At 35.2% G+C, this 19,720-nt stretch overlaps 1 protein-coding gene across 1 annotated transcript; it reads left to right on the top strand.

Moving 5' to 3' along the window:
* Nucleotides 1-575: 575 nt before the first annotated feature.
* On the top strand, nt 576-7,628 carry LOC140039596 (corticotropin-releasing factor-binding protein-like). Its single transcript, XM_072085214.1, has 8 exons — nt 576-1,114; nt 3,078-3,144; nt 4,372-4,529; nt 5,134-5,335; nt 5,446-5,597; nt 6,001-6,111; nt 6,445-6,499; nt 7,256-7,628. Exons 1-8 carry the CDS (start codon nt 1,037-1,039, stop codon nt 7,378-7,380), a joined length of 948 nt encoding a protein of 315 aa, XP_071941315.1. The 5' UTR covers nt 576-1,036; the 3' UTR covers nt 7,381-7,628.
* Nucleotides 7,629-19,720: the final 12,092 nt, after the last annotated feature.

Below are 19,720 nucleotides of genomic sequence, written 5' to 3'. Positions count from 1 at the left end.
ACATCATTCCTATCATCATTCTTTAGTATCAACATCATTCCTATCTTTAGTATCAACAACATTCTTACTTTATCATTAGTATTAAATCTTTCTTATCATCTTTAGTATCAACATCATTCCTATCATCTTTAGTACCAACCTCATTCTTATCATCTTTAGTATCAACATCTTTCTTATCATCTTTAGTATCAACATCATTCTTATTATCTTTAGTATCAACATCATTCCTATCATCTTTAGTATCAACATGATTCTTATCATCTTTAGTACCAACCTCATTCTTATCATCTTTAGTATCAACATCATTCCTATCATCTTTAGTATCAACATCATTCTTATCAGCTTTAGTACCAACCTCATTCTTATCATCTTTAGTATCAACACCATTCCTATCATCTTTAGTATCAACATTATTCATATCATCTTTAGTATCAACGTCATTCCTATCATCTTTAGTATAAACATCATTTCTACCATCTTTAGTATCAACATTATTCATATCATCTTCAGTATTATCATTACTATCATCTTTAGTATCATCATCCTAATATTCCGTATCCACATAACAATCCCCTTCAATCATCATCATCATTGCTATCATCATCCTCACAGACACCATACAATAATTCATCTTATCAAACTACGATATGAATTAGATACAATCGATCTATTTACAGAACAAGCGGGGGCGTTACTAATAGAAACTATCATCTATAAAACCAGCCAAATCACACACGATCGTTCTCAAATAGGGAAGAGAGCGTACCCAAGGAGTTCATCTACCTGTACAGATCCACGCAAGGAGATTGCCTGCCTCTACTTTTCTACGCAAGGAGATTGCCTGCCTCTACTTCGAAAGCTGCGCAAAGAGATTGCTTAGCTCTACTTCGAACTGCGCAATTAGATCGCCTGCCTCTACTCAGAACGCACAAGGAGATCAGTTAGTACTACTATTAACAGAGTTGCCGAAACCCCCATCTCATTTATTTCCGATATTTCAACCGGTTTTCATACTGTTGAAGGAAAAAGCTGAAAGATGATTACAAGTTATCTATTCCTTGTTTTTGTTATGTTTCATATTGTTTGTTGTATGCCGAAAACTCAACAACATAAGGTAAGAATTTAGTTTCGTTTGTTTATACTTTTATACTTTTGTTATAGCCCTAGTCTCTTGCTCTCACTAATGCTTGGTGTCCACTAGAGACGCAGCGCAAGGACGTAACGCAACGTAAGTAAGTTGACCAATCACAAGCGATGGATTATTTTAACTCTCATTCGTCATTGGTCAACCCGCTTGCAATGCGTTTACGTCCTTGCGTTGCGTCCTAGTGGGAACCAAGCTTTAGACGCAAGGCCAGGACGAAAGCGCGCCCTAAAGCCTGGTTCCCACTAGAGACGCAACACAAAGACGTAACGCAACGTAAGTACGTTGAACAATCACAAGCGATGGATTATTCTAACTGTTGCTTTTCATTGGTCAACACGATTGCCTTGCGTTTACGTCCTTGCGTTGCATCCTAGTGGGAACCAAGCTTAAATAATTTGACCAATCATTTCATTTGTAATTGGTCAACTCGCTTGCACTGCGCCTACCTTGTTGCGTTGCGTCTAAGTTGGAACAAAACTTGTGTACTGTATAGCCTCTGTATAATAAAATCTATTATCATCATCAATATGACGCGTGCGTACAAAAATGCATGTGTGCATCACCTTTTGCACGCGCTCAGGAAGTTCTATACGACGGTGGTGTCCATTGCTTTATCTGGGATCGATGGAAACTTGCTGCATCCCACGATGGTAATCAAATATTGAATTACTGTTTAAGCAATTAATGTGCTCTCTCTACATTAAATAAACATTTTAAAATTAAACAAACATTTTGAAGCATTTTGAATGTCACGTTTAAGTGCGTGATCAAAGAATAAGTGTAGAGAAGCAGCAATGTCTTAATGCAGTCGTCATAATAAATTTGTAACAATCAATATTTATTTCTGTATTTTTATAAATGCACTGTCACTTCGTATAGTTAAAATCTAAACACAATTATGAGTTCTTTATATTTTATACATATGGCAACTATTTTCTACTTTCATAGTACATTTTTAGTATACCCGTCTAATTTATCTAGGACCTACGCATACGGTGTTGATCACGTAGGTCATAAGTCGTCGGAAATCAAAAAGCTCCCGAATGCATGCCTCCCCCGAATAAACACATTCTAATCTTAACCGACAAGCAATAAATCTGAACCTTATCATTCTTACTAATTAATTGGATAAAGATAAGAAAATTAAAACAAAATCGCCCCCAACCAGTATCGGATTTTCAAAATGTAGGCCTACACCCTTTTATTAGACTAGTACTTTTACGATCTATTGGATAGAAATGTCATTCACCATAGCAAGGTGGAGCAGCAGATCTAGTCTGGGTTCCCGATATTTGCACGCGCAGCAAATTAAAATTGATATAATATTCTCAGCAAAAATTTAAATAAACATAATATTTATACAATTATCCTGACGAAATATCATTGTATTCCGAAAGCTTTTTGTTCTTTTGCTATTACTCACCCTTTATAAGCATAACACAGACATTAAGTATCCCGGACAATTGAAAACCAAGAAAGACATGAAACAACTTAAAGAACTAGCCAATGAAAGATCAGACTGGAAGAAACTGATGAGAAAGAGATTTACGGAGCAGCCCAAGCGGAAATGTCGGCAGACTTTTCAGCGGAAAGGCAGTAATAATATTATAATATATTATTTCTTCGACTGTTTCAAATAAACGTGAATGAAATGAAAACAACAATATGTAGGCATATCGAGATACAGCCGCCGTTAAAGACAGCATTGTTCTTTCGAATTCACTTACAAAATCATTATTAAATACATCTTTTTAAAAAGGTTTTACGTTTCAATCAAATATACAGTAAGGTGTGAATAATATGTGTGAACTGACCGAAATGTTTAATATCTTGATAACGTTTAAAACATTTCAATCTGGAAAATTGTATGATTATGTTAGAAAACTGAAAGTTATAGTGTTACAGTTAGGTATTAATCTTTTTCCGTTAGATTAACAAACCAGACATGCTCGAACTTCGGAAGCGGAGTGATTTTCATCCGTCTGAAAGAACACTCGGTAAGTGATTTTAGCAGGGTTTATCTTGTTTATCAAAGTTACCTTGAATTATACGCAATAAACATGGTTCATGTAGCCTCACAGAAGACACTTCTATTGGTTTTTGAGAAACTAACGAGGGGTAAGTTTTAAAACATTAAAGCTCTATTCAGGGAACACTTTGTTGGGTTGCAAAAGTGTCTTCGTAATAGTGGCTCTTAGTTAACGATCCGTCAACAAGACACCAGCATGTAGGCCTACATAAAGTGAAGTTGAGTTGAAGGACTTGAACCCAGGATTCTGATATTGATAGCAAACATAATAATGACGCAACTCTACCACCTAATATCTCTACTACCTAATATCTTAACGGCCTGTTAAAATCTATTGATAGTTTTCTGGATAAAAAAAATTCTTAAACGAATTGTTCAGTTCTTTTGAACCTTGATTGAACTAAGTAATCAATGATTGATGAGTGGTGTATCGCACGCATTTCGTTTAATGTGGTTTTAATATACATGTACAATAATTTAGTATTATATATTATAATGGCTATTCTAAAGAAATATAGCACAAGAGGTTGAGTGTAAAACCTTCCCATCAAAGGTTAAAATGTCGTATAAATATTTATTGTAATAAAACAAGTAAAACATTAAATTTCTAAGCTACCAGCTACTAGAGTAGGATAAATGATAATGTTTTAACGATTTGAGTTGAATTGATAGACCTACATAGTCCCCCAATATGAAAACTAAAGATGAATAAAATCAAACCTTGCATAGGCCATTTTTTAATTTTAATATTCACTCAAACAAAAATTAAATAAAAGATTTCACGTATTATAAATATGCCTAGACAAAATAGATAATTAAATTTTAGCAAAAATATCGTTATCGTTAAAAGTGAATAAATATTATGGGACATTAAAATAGCAAACAATATTGGGGTTTTTAAATCTAATAAATTGCAAAAATAATTTTACATAATACGTGAACAATATTGTTTTCATTCAATAGTTTTAGGTTTATTCGCTATTAAGATACCGCCAGTGCACAAATTATGATCTTAATTCAGGACATTTTAAAATAAAAGTCTAATCTATACAATAAATTAAAGGCATTAATCCTGTTTATTCACGCTAATACTGTAGTTGAAGTATATATCAAATAAAATGAAATAGTTGGCGAAGAGAGCGTAGGTGAACAAATTGAAAATACTAAAGTTCCCGTTGCTTGATTTTATCTCTAGATTGTTTTGATATGGTTGGCATTGAAGGGGATTATGTATACACACCCACGGAAAGAAGGAGGCAATGCACCGTTTATTTCATAGGCAATTTCATGGACGAGTTAGTAGAATTTCAAATAAGACAGATCGATATACCATGCAATGGTAATAAGTTACAGGTAAAATGTTTGAAGATCTTTTTCTTAACAATGATCTGATATAAATCAGATACAGTAGAATCCTGACACATCTATTCAGGGACACTCCTATTGAGAGGGACACTTTGTGGTACCCGAAGGCGTCCCCTTAATGCTTATAAAATAGAACAAACTCAACGCTGGTGTGAGAATCGCATCCCCAGCCTGGAATTCAACTACTACCTACCTAGGCCAGCAAACGCACGCTTCTTCTGCTAATGACGGAAAATTAAGAGTGAGCAAATAATTTTCTGGTAGTGCTTAATTTCCTGACATTTATAAATTGCTCCTTATAATATCCAAATTGCTTCTCAGTAAACACCAAACTGTAATCATATCATTAAATAAATGTAAATATATTGGCGAATAAGAATTATGAATAAGAACATGTTTTTCTTTGGAATGAGGAGGAAGGGTCGGGGTTTCAACCGTGATAATGTGATTGCGGTTTCGAAACCATTATAGGGTTGGAGATTTAATATTACACGATGTATAGCAAAACACGATTCAATTATCCTGCAAATGTGTATTCATGAAGATCTGAGTTATTTAAAGTCATCGTTACCGTCCTTATTCTACGATTTAGATATTCGACGGATGGAAACTCGGTGGTGCTGTATTTCCATCAGAAGAAGAGCATGCGTACTCGATGGAAAACAGGCAGTTTGAGGCTTGCGGAGAAGATTCCGATAGCGTGTTTATATCGTCACAAAATGTAGCTATGCTATCATTTCCAACTAACATTGGCAGTTTTAAAATCACATTTAGGACAAGAAAAAATCCAAAACGTGAGTAAACAATAGTTATTATTCAATTAGAATTAGTGTACTACTACAATGCCTACTACAAGCGTAGTTTGATGATAACCAACCAAACACCATTACTTTGCGCATTTTAGCTTGTCATGCTATGGCACCTGACTCCAGCGGCGAATATGATTTGTTGAATTATGGAGAGAGACGGAATTGCACTTTTTTGGTAATCTACCCAGTGACAATCAGCATAATTCAGATGACGGTTGGAGATCCAAGTATCGAAACCAAGTTAAAGGTTCAGTTGTTTTAACACATTTTGGACCACGATGTAAATTAATTTAGTATGTACTAACAGTACTTGTGCAGGCTTGATAAGCAGAATACTTGGCAGAATCGAAGACTTTACTTTCTAAGATCTTTGACAGAATGCAGAGAGCACAGAGAGAGAGGGCGTGCTATTTAATTCGGCCCATATTGAAGAGATACAGATAACTCGAGATTTTAATAAATCAATATATCGATTTTCATGAAACTCAATAGACAATACCTATTGGTAACATGTAATTCATAACAATAACTTGTACATTATGTGCAAAAAAGCATGTAAATAGGATAATAGCCTACTTGGCAAATACTACATAATTAACAAATTTTAACAAAATGTCAAGTGTAAAAAAATGTTGTGGTTACTTCTTCAGTGCTTCAGCGAACCAGATCAAGTGCAGTTTTTGGAAGGAAATGGTCTTGACTATGGACTCATGAGAACAGAACAAGTCATGTGTGGCTCGACAGAAACGGTTGAAGTTCAGGTTTGTAGAAAATGAAATACAAACATCGTGTCATCAGAACATTCACACAACTCTAACTTAATATTAGTTAGTCATTTAAACATATCTTATCTGTTATGTCCAAGCATTGTTAATCTAATGGAACGTTCTAGTGAACACAAAACAAGAATAAATGTATGCAGGCATCATTAACCATGTTGCACAAAACAGTTTAAAACAGGTCGAACATAATTCAGTTCTATCTTTGTAATATCGTGTGCTCTCGACAAATATCAATTCAGCAACGTGTTACTTTACTGATTGAAAATAATTAAAAGTATTTTCTTTATATTTTACTTTATTTATTACTTTTAGGATTATGAGTCGACTAATGACACGACGACGGCCGCCGGAATTGTTTGTAAACGAAGTAAGAACAATAATACGATTTACTTATAAGGAACTGATGATTATCAATTATGAGGAAATAAGACACTTAAAAATGTTTTCCTTACATTCCTTTGGGTTTATTCTATATATAAAGCCAGGTTGTAATAATTGTATAATAGGTGTATTTGAAGCAATTACATTTAAATGGTTAGGTGTTTGGTTTATAATTGAAAACGTGTTTAAGAATTAACGATTACAGACACGATAATAAGTGTCCTATTTTGAAGAGAGAGAAATCATTTGTACAATACACAATTGAACTAAAAATACATTATTTTTACCACTGTCTCACGTAAAAACTAATAGGGTAGATAAGAGTTCTCTAGATACATCATTTTCTGTACAAGATAAATGATGTACTATTTTAAATAAGATAGTATCGTAATCTATATCTAAACTCTCCAAACCGATTTTCGATTCCTCGAATATTACTAAAAAATACTCGATAAAAACTCGTGTGTAAACAAAGTTAAATTCATTCAGACTTTAATCCCAACAATGATGGCCTGCTAACAAGTACATATACACCGAGCTACCCGCACCAGCAACACGTCTACACTGTATTTTATACTACATTACGTAACCATTCGTATAAATTAATCATGCATAACGGATAGTAACTAGCGCCATCAAAAATATTGCATCTGTTGGAATTTTCATACTTAGGCCTACATAAAACAGATTAAATGACTCCATTAAGATAAACACAAATTCTATAATATTTTTTACGTTACAGGTGGTCTCTCCATTCCACTGCAGTGTCAAAGTTCAACAGTACGGCTTATTTCAAGCGGACAGACGGACAACCATGTACGCATCAAGTTTTCCAAACTTTCTCCATCGTTCAACGAATGTCTTTAAAAACTTGACAGAAAGTTTTACATATTACATCGGGTGAGGGCGGGCTGCAGTTTTTAATCATGGACATTGATTTTGTAAATAAAATGAAAGCTTGTGTTTATTGTGAAAAAAATGAGTAATGTAAAGTGATTATACATGATTTAGAATATTACATGGATTTTATAATGTGTAATTAACAAAACGCTTGTCTAACTGTAAAGTAAAATATAGAAGTATGTATATATAGCCTAAGAATAAAGAAAATTAAACGAATAATACGAGTTTGTTCATTACAAAATTAAACATAATCTGAAGAAAATAAGTAAAGTTACAAACACTGCTGTCTGTGTTGTATGCACTGCTGTCTGTGTTGTATGCACTGCTGTCTGTGTTGTATGCACTGCTGTCTGTGTTGTATGCACTGCTGTCTGTGTTGTATGCACTGCTGTCTGTGTTGTATGCACTGCTGTCTGTGTTGTCTGTTGTATGCAGTATATGCTGGGTGAAAATATGAGGGGTGATATTTTCACGGAAGGGACAATTATAATATCACCATGGTGTGCCAAAAGAAAGAAGGATCGAATGCCATTTAAGTGCGTTTTAAGCCGGAAAAGAAAAATTGATACTGAATTTAAAATGTTCCTAGCTCAGGTGGACCTTTTCAAATGGTCGTTCAAACATTCTTCACCTCTTCTATTGTTATATTGTCAAACATGTCATGGGCGGATTGAAATATGGGTAAAAATGGTGATGTGCTGCACTTAAATCTGATGTCCTCTTTACATTACCGTATCGTTTGCAAAATTTAATTTACTAAAAGCTGAATTCGATCATGTTTAATTAAGGCTATGTTATCACAAATAGGCCTAAACCTAATTTTTTTTAAATAATATTTTGAATGTGCTTGCTAGATAAATTGTTTACATGCCTAATTCAATTAATAATTATACTATAAAGTTCGAAACCCTTCTTGTGTTTAGGTCAAACACGAAGGGGAGAGGTTAACTTGCATTCGTTTTATCATCCGGTGTTACTTATTCACTCGAATACAGTTTAGCTGTACTGATAAACAAAATTGATGTTCTGAAATCTAAAGATAAGAGGAAGAGGACCATAAAAAAGGAAATTTTATGCCCATGGGATAGCTGCCAAGCGTCCGTAGGACCGCTACTATACTCATGGGATTTAACATCGTGACCGCGTGGTGGCGTTCTGGCTAAAAGTCGTCATTGATGTGAGCATTTGACACCAAAATCCAGATATTTTATTTATAATTAGTATTTTATGATTTATATGATTACCTCAAAACGTCAATGTTGACTAAAAGCGTGCAACTGTTTGCCTTTCTCAAAATCATTATGACAAATTTGTTTACTAATTATATAATTATGGTTTGATATAAAACATGCAAAGAGTCCGCATGTAGGCCTATGTAATGATTGTACATGCAAAGAGTCTGCATGTAGGCCTATGTAATGATTGTACATGAAAAGAGTCCGCATGTAGGCCTATGTAATGATTGTACATGAAAAGAGTCCGCATGTAGGCCTATGTAATGATTGTCCATGTAAATAGTCGATTTTGTGTATGTACAAATTGCGCGTTAAACCGTTATATGAATCTACTGTATCGATTACACGTGTAAGTGTTATTGTAAAGATTGTACATGTAGGCCCCTAACGATTCTAAATGCAACGGATCTTCATTTGTAACGCTTCTAAATTTGTAAACACAACGTTCTTCTTTTAAGAACTTTAACATCACTCATATTATAATAGCTTAATAGTCACAACGTCTAAATTCATCGATCTATATTATGTTGTCGAAATGTGTTTAGGACAGATTTCAATTGCAAAACATCAAATCAATGTAACTGAATTAAATGTTGACACTTTTCGTCATCATTACAAATCATCAAAGTCAATAATAACACAAACAAACAATGTGATGCCAACAAGTTCATCTGATACCCAGTAACTGTCAGTGTGACGAGGGATGTTCTATTCCCACCTGTGTCATACATATACTGTCAATTAGTACTGATTGTAACAGCAAGGTATCGAATGTCACTGTATTACGTAAGGGGGTTTGCTTTGAGAGAAAAAGGCTCCCAGACGACATACCCAAGGCACTGTATGGCTTGCCCATTTTGACCCGTTAACAGATGTTGGAGATTGATGTGTTATGAAAACATTGGAGACATGGCTTTAAAGTGGAGTGATATGTGGCATAGACGGCAATAAACGTCAAAAACACAGTAATGCGATGATGGGCCGGGTTGGACTGGGGGTTGAGATTTGATTTTAACTAGGATGGGAGTTTTAGACTCTTCATACGAGAGGGGTAAAGAATAAGTTTATACAAGAGGAATTTCCAACAGTCGTTTAACTTTATTCTTCTCACTTCTGAGGACGATCTAAGCATATTGATCGAAACGTCGAGAAACTCAACAGTTCTTTTCAGAAATAATATACGTGGTGTACATCTTAATTTCTATTTCAACACATGCCCCTCGATACCATATAACTGAGATTGACTGATGTTAAAGTAATGTTTAAAAAAAACTGTCTTTCTCTACATTGGCTTGAGCAATGAACTGAACGAATAAAAACTGAAGAACATGTAGGCCTATTATTGTTGGCAAAAAAAGCCGATCAGTTAAAATCTCTAGATTGATATTTTCAATAACGAGGCATCTGGATTTGATTTATAAAGTGTTGGAATGGAGGGATATTAAAGGAAACAGTTCAAAATCGACCTGCACAACCGAAGTAAATCTGCTCACATCGAATTCTCAGGAGATATAATAAGAAATAAGGAGGCAGGCAGGAACGGTACATTTAATACCGCCCTCTACAGCATAAAAACTTTTCACCTAGTTTACTAAGTCCGTCATCATATTATCAGACGATAAGTTTGACACACATGCGTGTTTCCGATGTTTAAGATCACTTTCATCGTGTCACTTGCCTTGTTAAACCGGGAAGCGGGTTCGGTGTGTATTGACAATACGTGTTCCCTTATCAATTAACATTAATCAGAAGGTCAACTTTAACTCAATGGCAGATGTAGGCCCTGACAACTTTGAGATTTTGACTCAATTACAGCTTTAGATTGTGCTCTTATCGCTGGTAACATTAGACTGAGCCTGTACGTTTTGAAACTACCTAGTATTGAATTGGTCTATACAAAATACCGGTGCCTCATAATTGAAAGCAAGGCGGGAAAGCAATGGGTTGGTAAACAGACGTTTCAACCTATCAATACTTCCAATACACGTCATGGATGGCACCAAATAATTAGAAATTCAAAATTCAATTTTGTGAAAGTATTATTTCAAACCAAAATTGTAACCAGCAGAAGAAAAAGTCCTAAGGGTATTCTCCAATATGAATGATATGGGAAGCTAAGAACGTCAACTTCTATCATCGGTATTACAAACTGTAACATTATAATGATTATTTTCTCATGATTACTAAATTAATAGCCGTTGTTATCTAAAATTCATAAGCGGAACCGTGGGATTTCCACACACACACGAATTAATTTACGGTGGAATAATTTCCCATGAACTCATCAGTTAGGCATACAAATTACAAACGCATTCCTTCCTGGTTGATTTTCCTGTGTAACAACAAATGTTGACGCCCTCTCTTATGCTGATCGATAAAACCCGATTATCTGGACTGTATCTCCACTGTGTTATCTAAATTATAGGCAAAAATGTGTAACACATGAGTGTTGCATAATGTGTATCACATGTGACTTTATTTTACGGTTAGCCTTGTGTTCTATGATACAGGCGTCATATAGTGATATTACACTACATTATATGCCTATGTTACTGGATGAATTATAGATACAGAGCGGTAAGAACCGGTTAATAAGAAACAAATCAAACCGATCGGAATTGTATTTTAATCAATTAATGTGTATTATATTTATCTTTTGCGTCTTTTGTAAAAACTGTACAGTATTATAAAACTGATCGCAAAAATCTAAATTATAGTTCAGAAATACACAACTTTTCAAAATATTGTCTAAGTCCTAATTCTGGCGGACTGACCTTCTGTTCAGAAGATGTTCTAAATGTCCATTAAACGACGATAATCCGTTGCCTTAACCCATAATCCATTCTTGCAATCATTAATCCTACGACTTTCAATGGATTATTATCATACTTTAATCCCCTTTATTTCTTTCTACTGAATACCAGACGTAAACCTACTCAATTTTTTGTTTAATTTGTAACTTTATTTTAAATATTTGTTTAAATGTTGACTGATTCAAATCATGGTTAAATTTAAAGGTTGGCTCCAGGTAAGCGTCTATTGTTTGTTATCAAATATAATCGGTAAAGCGGTGAAATAATATTTTAAAAAATTATATATAAAATAAAATAAGCTCGTTTTGCACTACCGCTGCTGACGAAAAATAATTTTGTTGCAGAGATTACGGCCTATACTCTAAAATAAAGAAAATACATTTTAAACCCGGACTTACCCTTAAAGAAAAAAACACACAATGAAGTGTAATGTATATGCATCTTTCGCCATTTTAATGTACACTTAATCCATCAGACCTATATACTAGAAATAGTACAATAGACCACAATAAACCTATGTTATCATCTTCGGAAGTAGTAAACAGTATAAAGTACAGTAACTAAACAAAATAAACAATGGCATTACACTTATGCCTACTGAAATTGTTCTAAGAAAACAGGGGTTTTAAACATCCATCATCTTGGCAATGTTTGTGGGTGGTAGGGATTATGGCCAGGAAGCCTCTGGATTTAATATAACCAGTGGATAACAATGATGGGAAATGAAGCGTATGGGTAGGTGTACGTCAGCTCTGGTGCAAAGTCGATAAGCCTACTTAGCTAAGACCACCGAGCTTAACTTAGTTTTAGAAGCTTAAAGGTATCTAGTAGAATTAGGAAGCCTAATTTCTGTATTAATTATTGTGTGTATATATCTATAAATACATTTTATATCGTACAGCGAGAAATAGTCCTAATTACGGGGTTGGGCCTCTTACATTATTCGAATAATGAAATAATTGGGATCAGCCATGAGATCGAAAGGTGTGAACATAGGCCTAGAAGACTGATGATACTCAAAATCGAATTTCTTTGGTGAGTGAGATACTATAAGAATTTGTATAAGCTACAATGATGTTAAACTCGTCTTGGTGATTAACAGAGGGGTTAGGCCTACCGGAGGTGCATGGCCGGTCGTGGGCGACCCATGTTGTTTTTTGTACGTAACTGTTTTTGTTTATGGATGCTGTCTTGCATGTATGTACTGTACATTTGAATGGTTACCAAACTGACAAGCACCTGCTTCGTTTGGTATACATATTGAATATTGTAGTTATGATTAAACGAGATTGGCGATGTTTGGCTAGTCAACTTTCTAAGGCTTGTCTGAAACTATTATCTATATTGCAACCCTGGGGTATTCCATGCAGTCGTGTATGAGAAAGTTGAGTTCTATGACATAAGCCTAACGTAATTGTGGTTATCATCGGTTTCCAGTACTCTTTAGAGAATTCCTGTCGACAAGTTTTTTTCTTACAATAATACGTTTTTTACAACCTAAATAGAATTTATCGAGGAGTATCTCCATCGTGATGATATATACATTTAGCTTATCATTACATCCAAATCTCAAAATAACGTAATATTTGGAACGCTAAGAGTACAACTTCAACTTTAAACACTTACTTAAATTATAAATCCTTAGATTTCTATGCTATACTAATGTTTTCTAATTCCATTATAATATCTATTGAATTTGAGAATAATCATGGAAAGATCCATCGTCAAAAAGAAGAAAAAGTATATTAGACCACTTAGACAACTTGGCTCATGCAACAGTTATAAACATTTTTGATGTTCGAGACGTTTTGTTAGCTTGATCAATTTTATAACATGTTTCAACAGACCGACAGACGTAAATAAATGCAACATGTATAGCTAGACATACAGATATATTTAAATCTAATCCAGGATCCATAAAGGTAGTAGAGAGGTTTCGCAAACTTACGAATACGATAACGAAAACGGATACGTCACGCACACGTATTCGTTTTCGTAAGCCATAAAAAAATCTGTTTCGCATGGCAACGAAATATTGAGGCGCGTTCAAAATATGACTGCGGTAAATTTGAACGAAGCGCAGGTACGTGTTGCTTGGTGCTTGGCTGCCTAGACCTAGCGTAACATCAAAGCAAGTGAGGACTTCTATTTATCAAAATTGACTTGGCATTTTAGTAAATTACTTTAGTAAATTACTTTCAATAAATCTATAATTATATTATAATCATGAATCATTCCTGATTCAAATGCAAAATGTGCAAAATAGATCAAAAACTGTACTCGTTTTGTAGTTACGAATATGACTGGTGATATTCGTCAACACGAATACGCTTTACGAATATGAAATGGGAATCAGCTCAAAAGTTTCACAAATGTATGACGTATCCGTTTTCGTTATCGTATTCGTAAAGCGTGGTTCACACTAGCGAGGCAACGCAAGGACGTAACGCAACGCAAGTGAATTGACCAATCACAAGCGATGGCTTATTCGCTTAAGATTGCTAACTGTCTATAACTTCGCTTCTCATTGGTTAAAACGCTTGCGTTGCGTTTACGTCCTTGCGTTACGTTCTAGTGGGAACCAAGCTTTAGGTTGCGAAACCTCCCTATTTACGAACATTCTGACGATGTTCAATAAACTTACTTTTTTTTCTTATTTCTACGTCGATTTAATGAATCAGGATAATAGTGGCTAACGCGTGGTTCCCACTAGAGACGCAACGCAAGGACGACGTAAGCGCAACGTAAGCAATTTGACCAATCACAAGCGATGGATTATCCGAACTGTTGCTTAACAATTTCTCATAATTTGTCAACACGCTTACTTTGCGTTTCCTTGCGTTGCGTCCTAATGGGAACCATGACGTTTAAAGAAGGTCAGAAAAAGTACAGTACAAGATTACGCCACAATGTAAAAGTTGTATATATACAGCAAACATCTGTCACAACATCAACAAAAAAAGGAAAATGATACTAATAATGCTGTGTATAAGAATCTTCAGACGGAAATCTTTGTATCATTTTTTTAATTAAAGGAAATCAATCTCGAGTCGAGCCTCCTCAATGAAGATATCTTATCTTCTTTTATTATGAATGTATATTTAAACGCTATTAGTCGAATATAGATCATTGCTATATAATTATGAGTCAGTGTGAATGTTCCGTGTCGTCACAGCGCCAAAATTCTGAGTTTTCATCCTGTATAATGCAATCTATGTGGAAAATGTCACATGTCATGAAGCACCATCAAAATACATTACTAAATTAGTAAGATATGGGAAGATATTGCATTGATGATTAAATAAGCCTCCGACGAAAGGTCGTTTTGCGAGGCACCTATTAGCCTAACTGTTGATATTGATTGTGTTCCTACGAATACCATGGTATATTATCCGGTGGTTCTAATGACATTTTAGTTGTTAGGTATGCAAGCCTTTTAAAACTTTTTATTTGTAACGGGAAATTGGTTGATCATTCCACGTTAGCCAAACCCCAATGAACGGCGTTATAAAAAAGCTCTATTTTGTGGAAAGACGTTATAGCGGTTATATTATGGTATGGCGTCACGAATGGGCATCATAAACATACATGTATTATGTTCATTTATAATATTCGTATTACGGAGAATTACATAATGTTGACTCATCATTCATTTTAAACACTAATGTTGATGGTAATCAAATTATTAGTGAATCACAGATTATGTCAAACGCGTACCATTGTATTTCAGTCACACACGCAATCCTTCGTATTACATGATGCAGAAGAAAAACTTTAATTCATTTTAGAGAGGAAAAAAGTAGCCTAGTCATTCTGTTTACCCTGAACTTGAAATCGAGCTTTTCCTTAGAAACTTCTCAGATATCTATTTTTCACATGAATGGTACAACCGACGCACTTCTTCTTCACACTCAACAATTTCCGTCTTTCATAGTTGAATTATAGTTATAGATGATAGATGCCAGACGATAAAAAGGCTTACACGCGAACGGTCCACCACATATTGACAAAACGACACTTTTCGCTATCAAGCCGAGTAACGTAACCAACAATGATTTAGACAGGAACTTCTTTGAGGATGTTTGAATTAATGTTTTAATTAAGCAACAGTTAACAGTTGTTAGTGAGTTAATTTAGTTGAATCAATCGGCGGGTTGATATCTGTAGCCGGAGTCGGATAAAGTCAGAGTTTCTTTGTGTGAGGAACCGAACAAACGCTTCATTTCATTCAATCTGTTTAGTTCCACGACATATGTAGGTCTATGGTCCAACAATTAATTTAGAAAGTAGACTATGATGGCCTAGTCAACCACTATGGGTACGTTTAAACACTGATTTAGCATGGCCAAACAAGAGAGGGTGTTATAAAACATGAACAAAATACATCACACTAGAGGGCACTTTTAAAACAATCTTAGACACTGGAAAATAATGGATACTCCCAGAAAAGTGTGGAAAACAGCAATTTCACCTTTCATCCTTTAGTTTAAAAAAATGAATATAGAGAAAACATTGACACCACTGAGAGTCCAAGCATGAGAAAAAGTATTTACAAAAAAGAAGAAAAATAGAATCTTATCCACTTTATTACAGTAGGTCTGCCTACGGTAGCGACCTAGTACAAAAAAAAATGATAACTCTGCAGTCAACTCTATCGAGGCTCCCCTACAATCGAAACTCTCCTACTAACAAGAGGTTCTAAGTTCTGAGACACTTCGAGATATAGAAGAGTCTTTTCGAACCACTATTTGAAACTCGACTTGATATAAATATTCGCAGAAATTCGAGGAAAGTAAATACCATATTCTAAATTTGAATGAATGAATAACACAGAAACAAAACAAACAGGATTCATCTTTAGACCAAATAAAAAACTTTTAGGGCCTTCACAAGGCAAAAAAACCGTATTTTGGCACACACCGGAAATTGATACCAAGCGTCACTTACGAACTGAAACTATGCACCGAACGAGGATGTATATATTTCGTTTGTAAACATTGTGTTCTGTGTGTTTTCATTCTGAATTAATAAAAACTGTTTTATTTCAGCGCGCGCAAATCTTGTTGAGTAATGAATTCCTCGTACATTGGAACATTACTTTTATTGTTTGGCTCATCAAACCATCCCCTCTATTGACTGGCCCTTACACACTGAAACTCACTCTTGTTGATCCCTCACACACTGAAACTAACTCTGGTTAGCCCCTCACACACTGAAACTTACTCTGGTTATCCCCTCACACACTCAAACTCTCTCTGGTTAGCCCCTCACACACAAACTCACACAGGTTGGCCCTCACACACTGAACTCACTTTTGTTGGCCCTCACACACTGAAATCACTCTGGTTGGCCCTCACACACTGAAATGATCATCTTGTCGGCCCCTCACACACTGAAACTCCCTTTCTGGTTGTCCCCCTCACACTCTGTTGTAACTCCTCCTACTACTGGTTGGCCTCTCACATGGTATATAAAAACTCCCTCTACTGGTTGGCCCCTCACACACTAACACCCCCTCTACCGGTTGGCCATCATTATAACTATCATACTTCCCAAAATATGTTTATTCAGAGGTCATGGTAAACATCACACCCTTGAGAAGCGAAAAGAATAAACACAGATTTACAAGGTTTCTCAGCATGTAAACAATTTTATTAAACCAGGGTTCTAGAATCATTATTTGTCTCTAAGAGGATTAAAATTGTCGTAAAACCTTGACGTTGGAAGAAAACACACATTCATAATAGATGCTAATGCTTCCTTTGAAATAACAGAATCGACATGTACTTGGAGAACCGGTAATAAAAACGGATGCTATTATTGTACTGTTGATTTGATATTGTTTACTTCACAACCTTGTTGGAATACAAACAGTGTCAGGATTACTCGGATTGAAAGTATAAAAAAAAACTTTTAGACAACTACATTATACCGAATATCAAAATGTATCGGGTTTGAAATAACTCTTCATGCATGCAACATAACGATTTACGATTTATGATTTACGATTTACGATTACGATTTACGATTACGATTTACGATCTATTTACGATTGAATACACAATAACGAAAATATCGACAACTAATTTATCATATTTACATATAACATAAAAAAAATAAAATGGTTGAGTGGCCGTTTGTACCGACCTTGTCCCTGAATATAAAATGCATCTTAATGGAACAATTGATTCGCAAACATAAAGCAAATCTGACAAACAATTTTACATTTGTCACAAATCAAAAACAAATCAATAGGATTTTGAGTTGTAAACACTGGTCATGGCAAAATGCTGATTGTAACAAATCAACTAATTAATTAATGCACATACAAACAATACAAAAAGTCGAATTAGGGTTCATTCGATAATAGGTATTTGTTTCACAGGGTTGGTGAAGGACACGACTTGTTAAATAAAGTTCAAAATATAAACAAGATGATGTCAAACAGGGTGAGGGGGAAGGGTAAGTTCGGGGTCGGGAAACCACAATCAAATGCGATTATTTACATTGTGCAGTACCAGTAACAGTTGGATTATAACTCTAACAAATTATAGAAAAAAAGTGCACATAACATCAACGCTAAATTGACCGAGCAGAAATGAACAGTAGAAGTATTAACTATTATACAATAGGAGACGTTACAGTAGTCCATAGGACAAAATATTCCGTTTGCAGACACGGTACGGTTATCTATTCATGATACCGTATGTGTATTATCGGATGTGTTTACCATATTTCATGCGTATTTTTGGGGATCCAGGTATTGAAGGCCTATCATTAGAAATTAAATTGAACAATCTCGGATGTATGTGTATTTATGTCCATAGATAAAATGTGCTATTTAATTTTAATCCATGGTTTGTCCTTGCAATTCAACTGAGGCAGGTAGTATTTTACGTCTTCTATACCTGATCTGCAATCCGCAGATTACGGTACGGTGATCCATTTCTAAGAATGCCGTTTAGATAAGCGGAAGAGGATGGAAACATCAAACTTTCTGAAGTGCCGTATTGACCGGAATCCTGTATTGGTAAATCAAAAAAGAATATGATGCAATCATTGAATATTAATCTGTGACCACTACTGTAGATTGGTCTCTATCTCATTAAGCTGCTATATCACTTGACTGCAGCATTTGATCGTATCTCCTAGCATTCTTTCTCCAACAGCTCTCGTTGGGTTGGATTTGGCAACATTTGATCTCATCCATCATCCTCTTAGCTAAATTATTCTGAGCTGCTTGGCTACTTTATCATAATTGTCTTCATCCTAGTTATTCTGTCTTATATAGTTGCTGGTTACAATTTTTGTACAGATCTAAGCTACTCTATTAAGCATAGTTGGTTACCACTATGATAAGTTACTCTATGTGGCATAGCTGGTTACCACTATGATAAGCTGCTCTATGTGGCATAGTTGGTTACCACTATGATAAGCTGCTCTATGTGGCATAGTTGATTACCACTATGATAAGCTGCTCTATGTGGCATAGTTGGTTACCACTATGATAAGCTGCTCTATGTGGCATAGTTGGTTACCACTATGATAAGCTGCTCTATGTGGCATAGTTGGTTACCACTATGATAAGCTGCTCTATGTGGCATAGTTGGTTACCACTATGATAAGCTGCTCTATGTGGCATAGTTGGTTACCACTATGATAAGTTACTCTATGTGGCATAGTTGGTTACCACTATGATAAGCTGCTCTATGTGGCATAGTTGGTTACCACTATGATAAGCTGCTCTATGTGGCATAGTTGGTTACCACTATGATAAGCTGCTCTATGTGGCATAGTTGGTTACCACTATGATAAGCTGCTCTATGTGGCATAGTTGGTTACCACTATGATAAGCTGCTCTATGTGCCATAGTTGGTTACCACTATGATAAGTTACTCTATGTGGCATAGTTGGTTACCACTATGATAAGCTGCTCTATGTGGCATAGCTGGTTACCACTATGATAAGTTACTCTATGTGGCATAGTTGGTTACCACTATGATAAGCTGCTCTATGTGGCATAGTTGGTTACCACTATGATAAGCTGCTCTATGTGGCATAGTTGGTTACCACTATGATAAGCTACTCTATGTTGCATAGTTGGTTACCACTATGATAAGCTGCTCTATGTGGCATAGTTGGTTACCACTATGATAAGCTGCTCTATGTGGCATAGTTGGTTACCACTATGATAAGCTGCTCTATGTGGCATAGTTGGTTACCACTATGATAAGCTGCTCTATGTGGCATAGTTGG

Source organism: Antedon mediterranea, chromosome 2 (assembly GCF_964355755.1).
Source record: "Antedon mediterranea chromosome 2, ecAntMedi1.1, whole genome shotgun sequence".
NCBI lineage: Eukaryota > Metazoa > Echinodermata > Crinoidea > Comatulida > Antedonidae > Antedon > Antedon mediterranea.
This window is presented reverse-complemented; position numbering and strand designations above follow the sequence as displayed.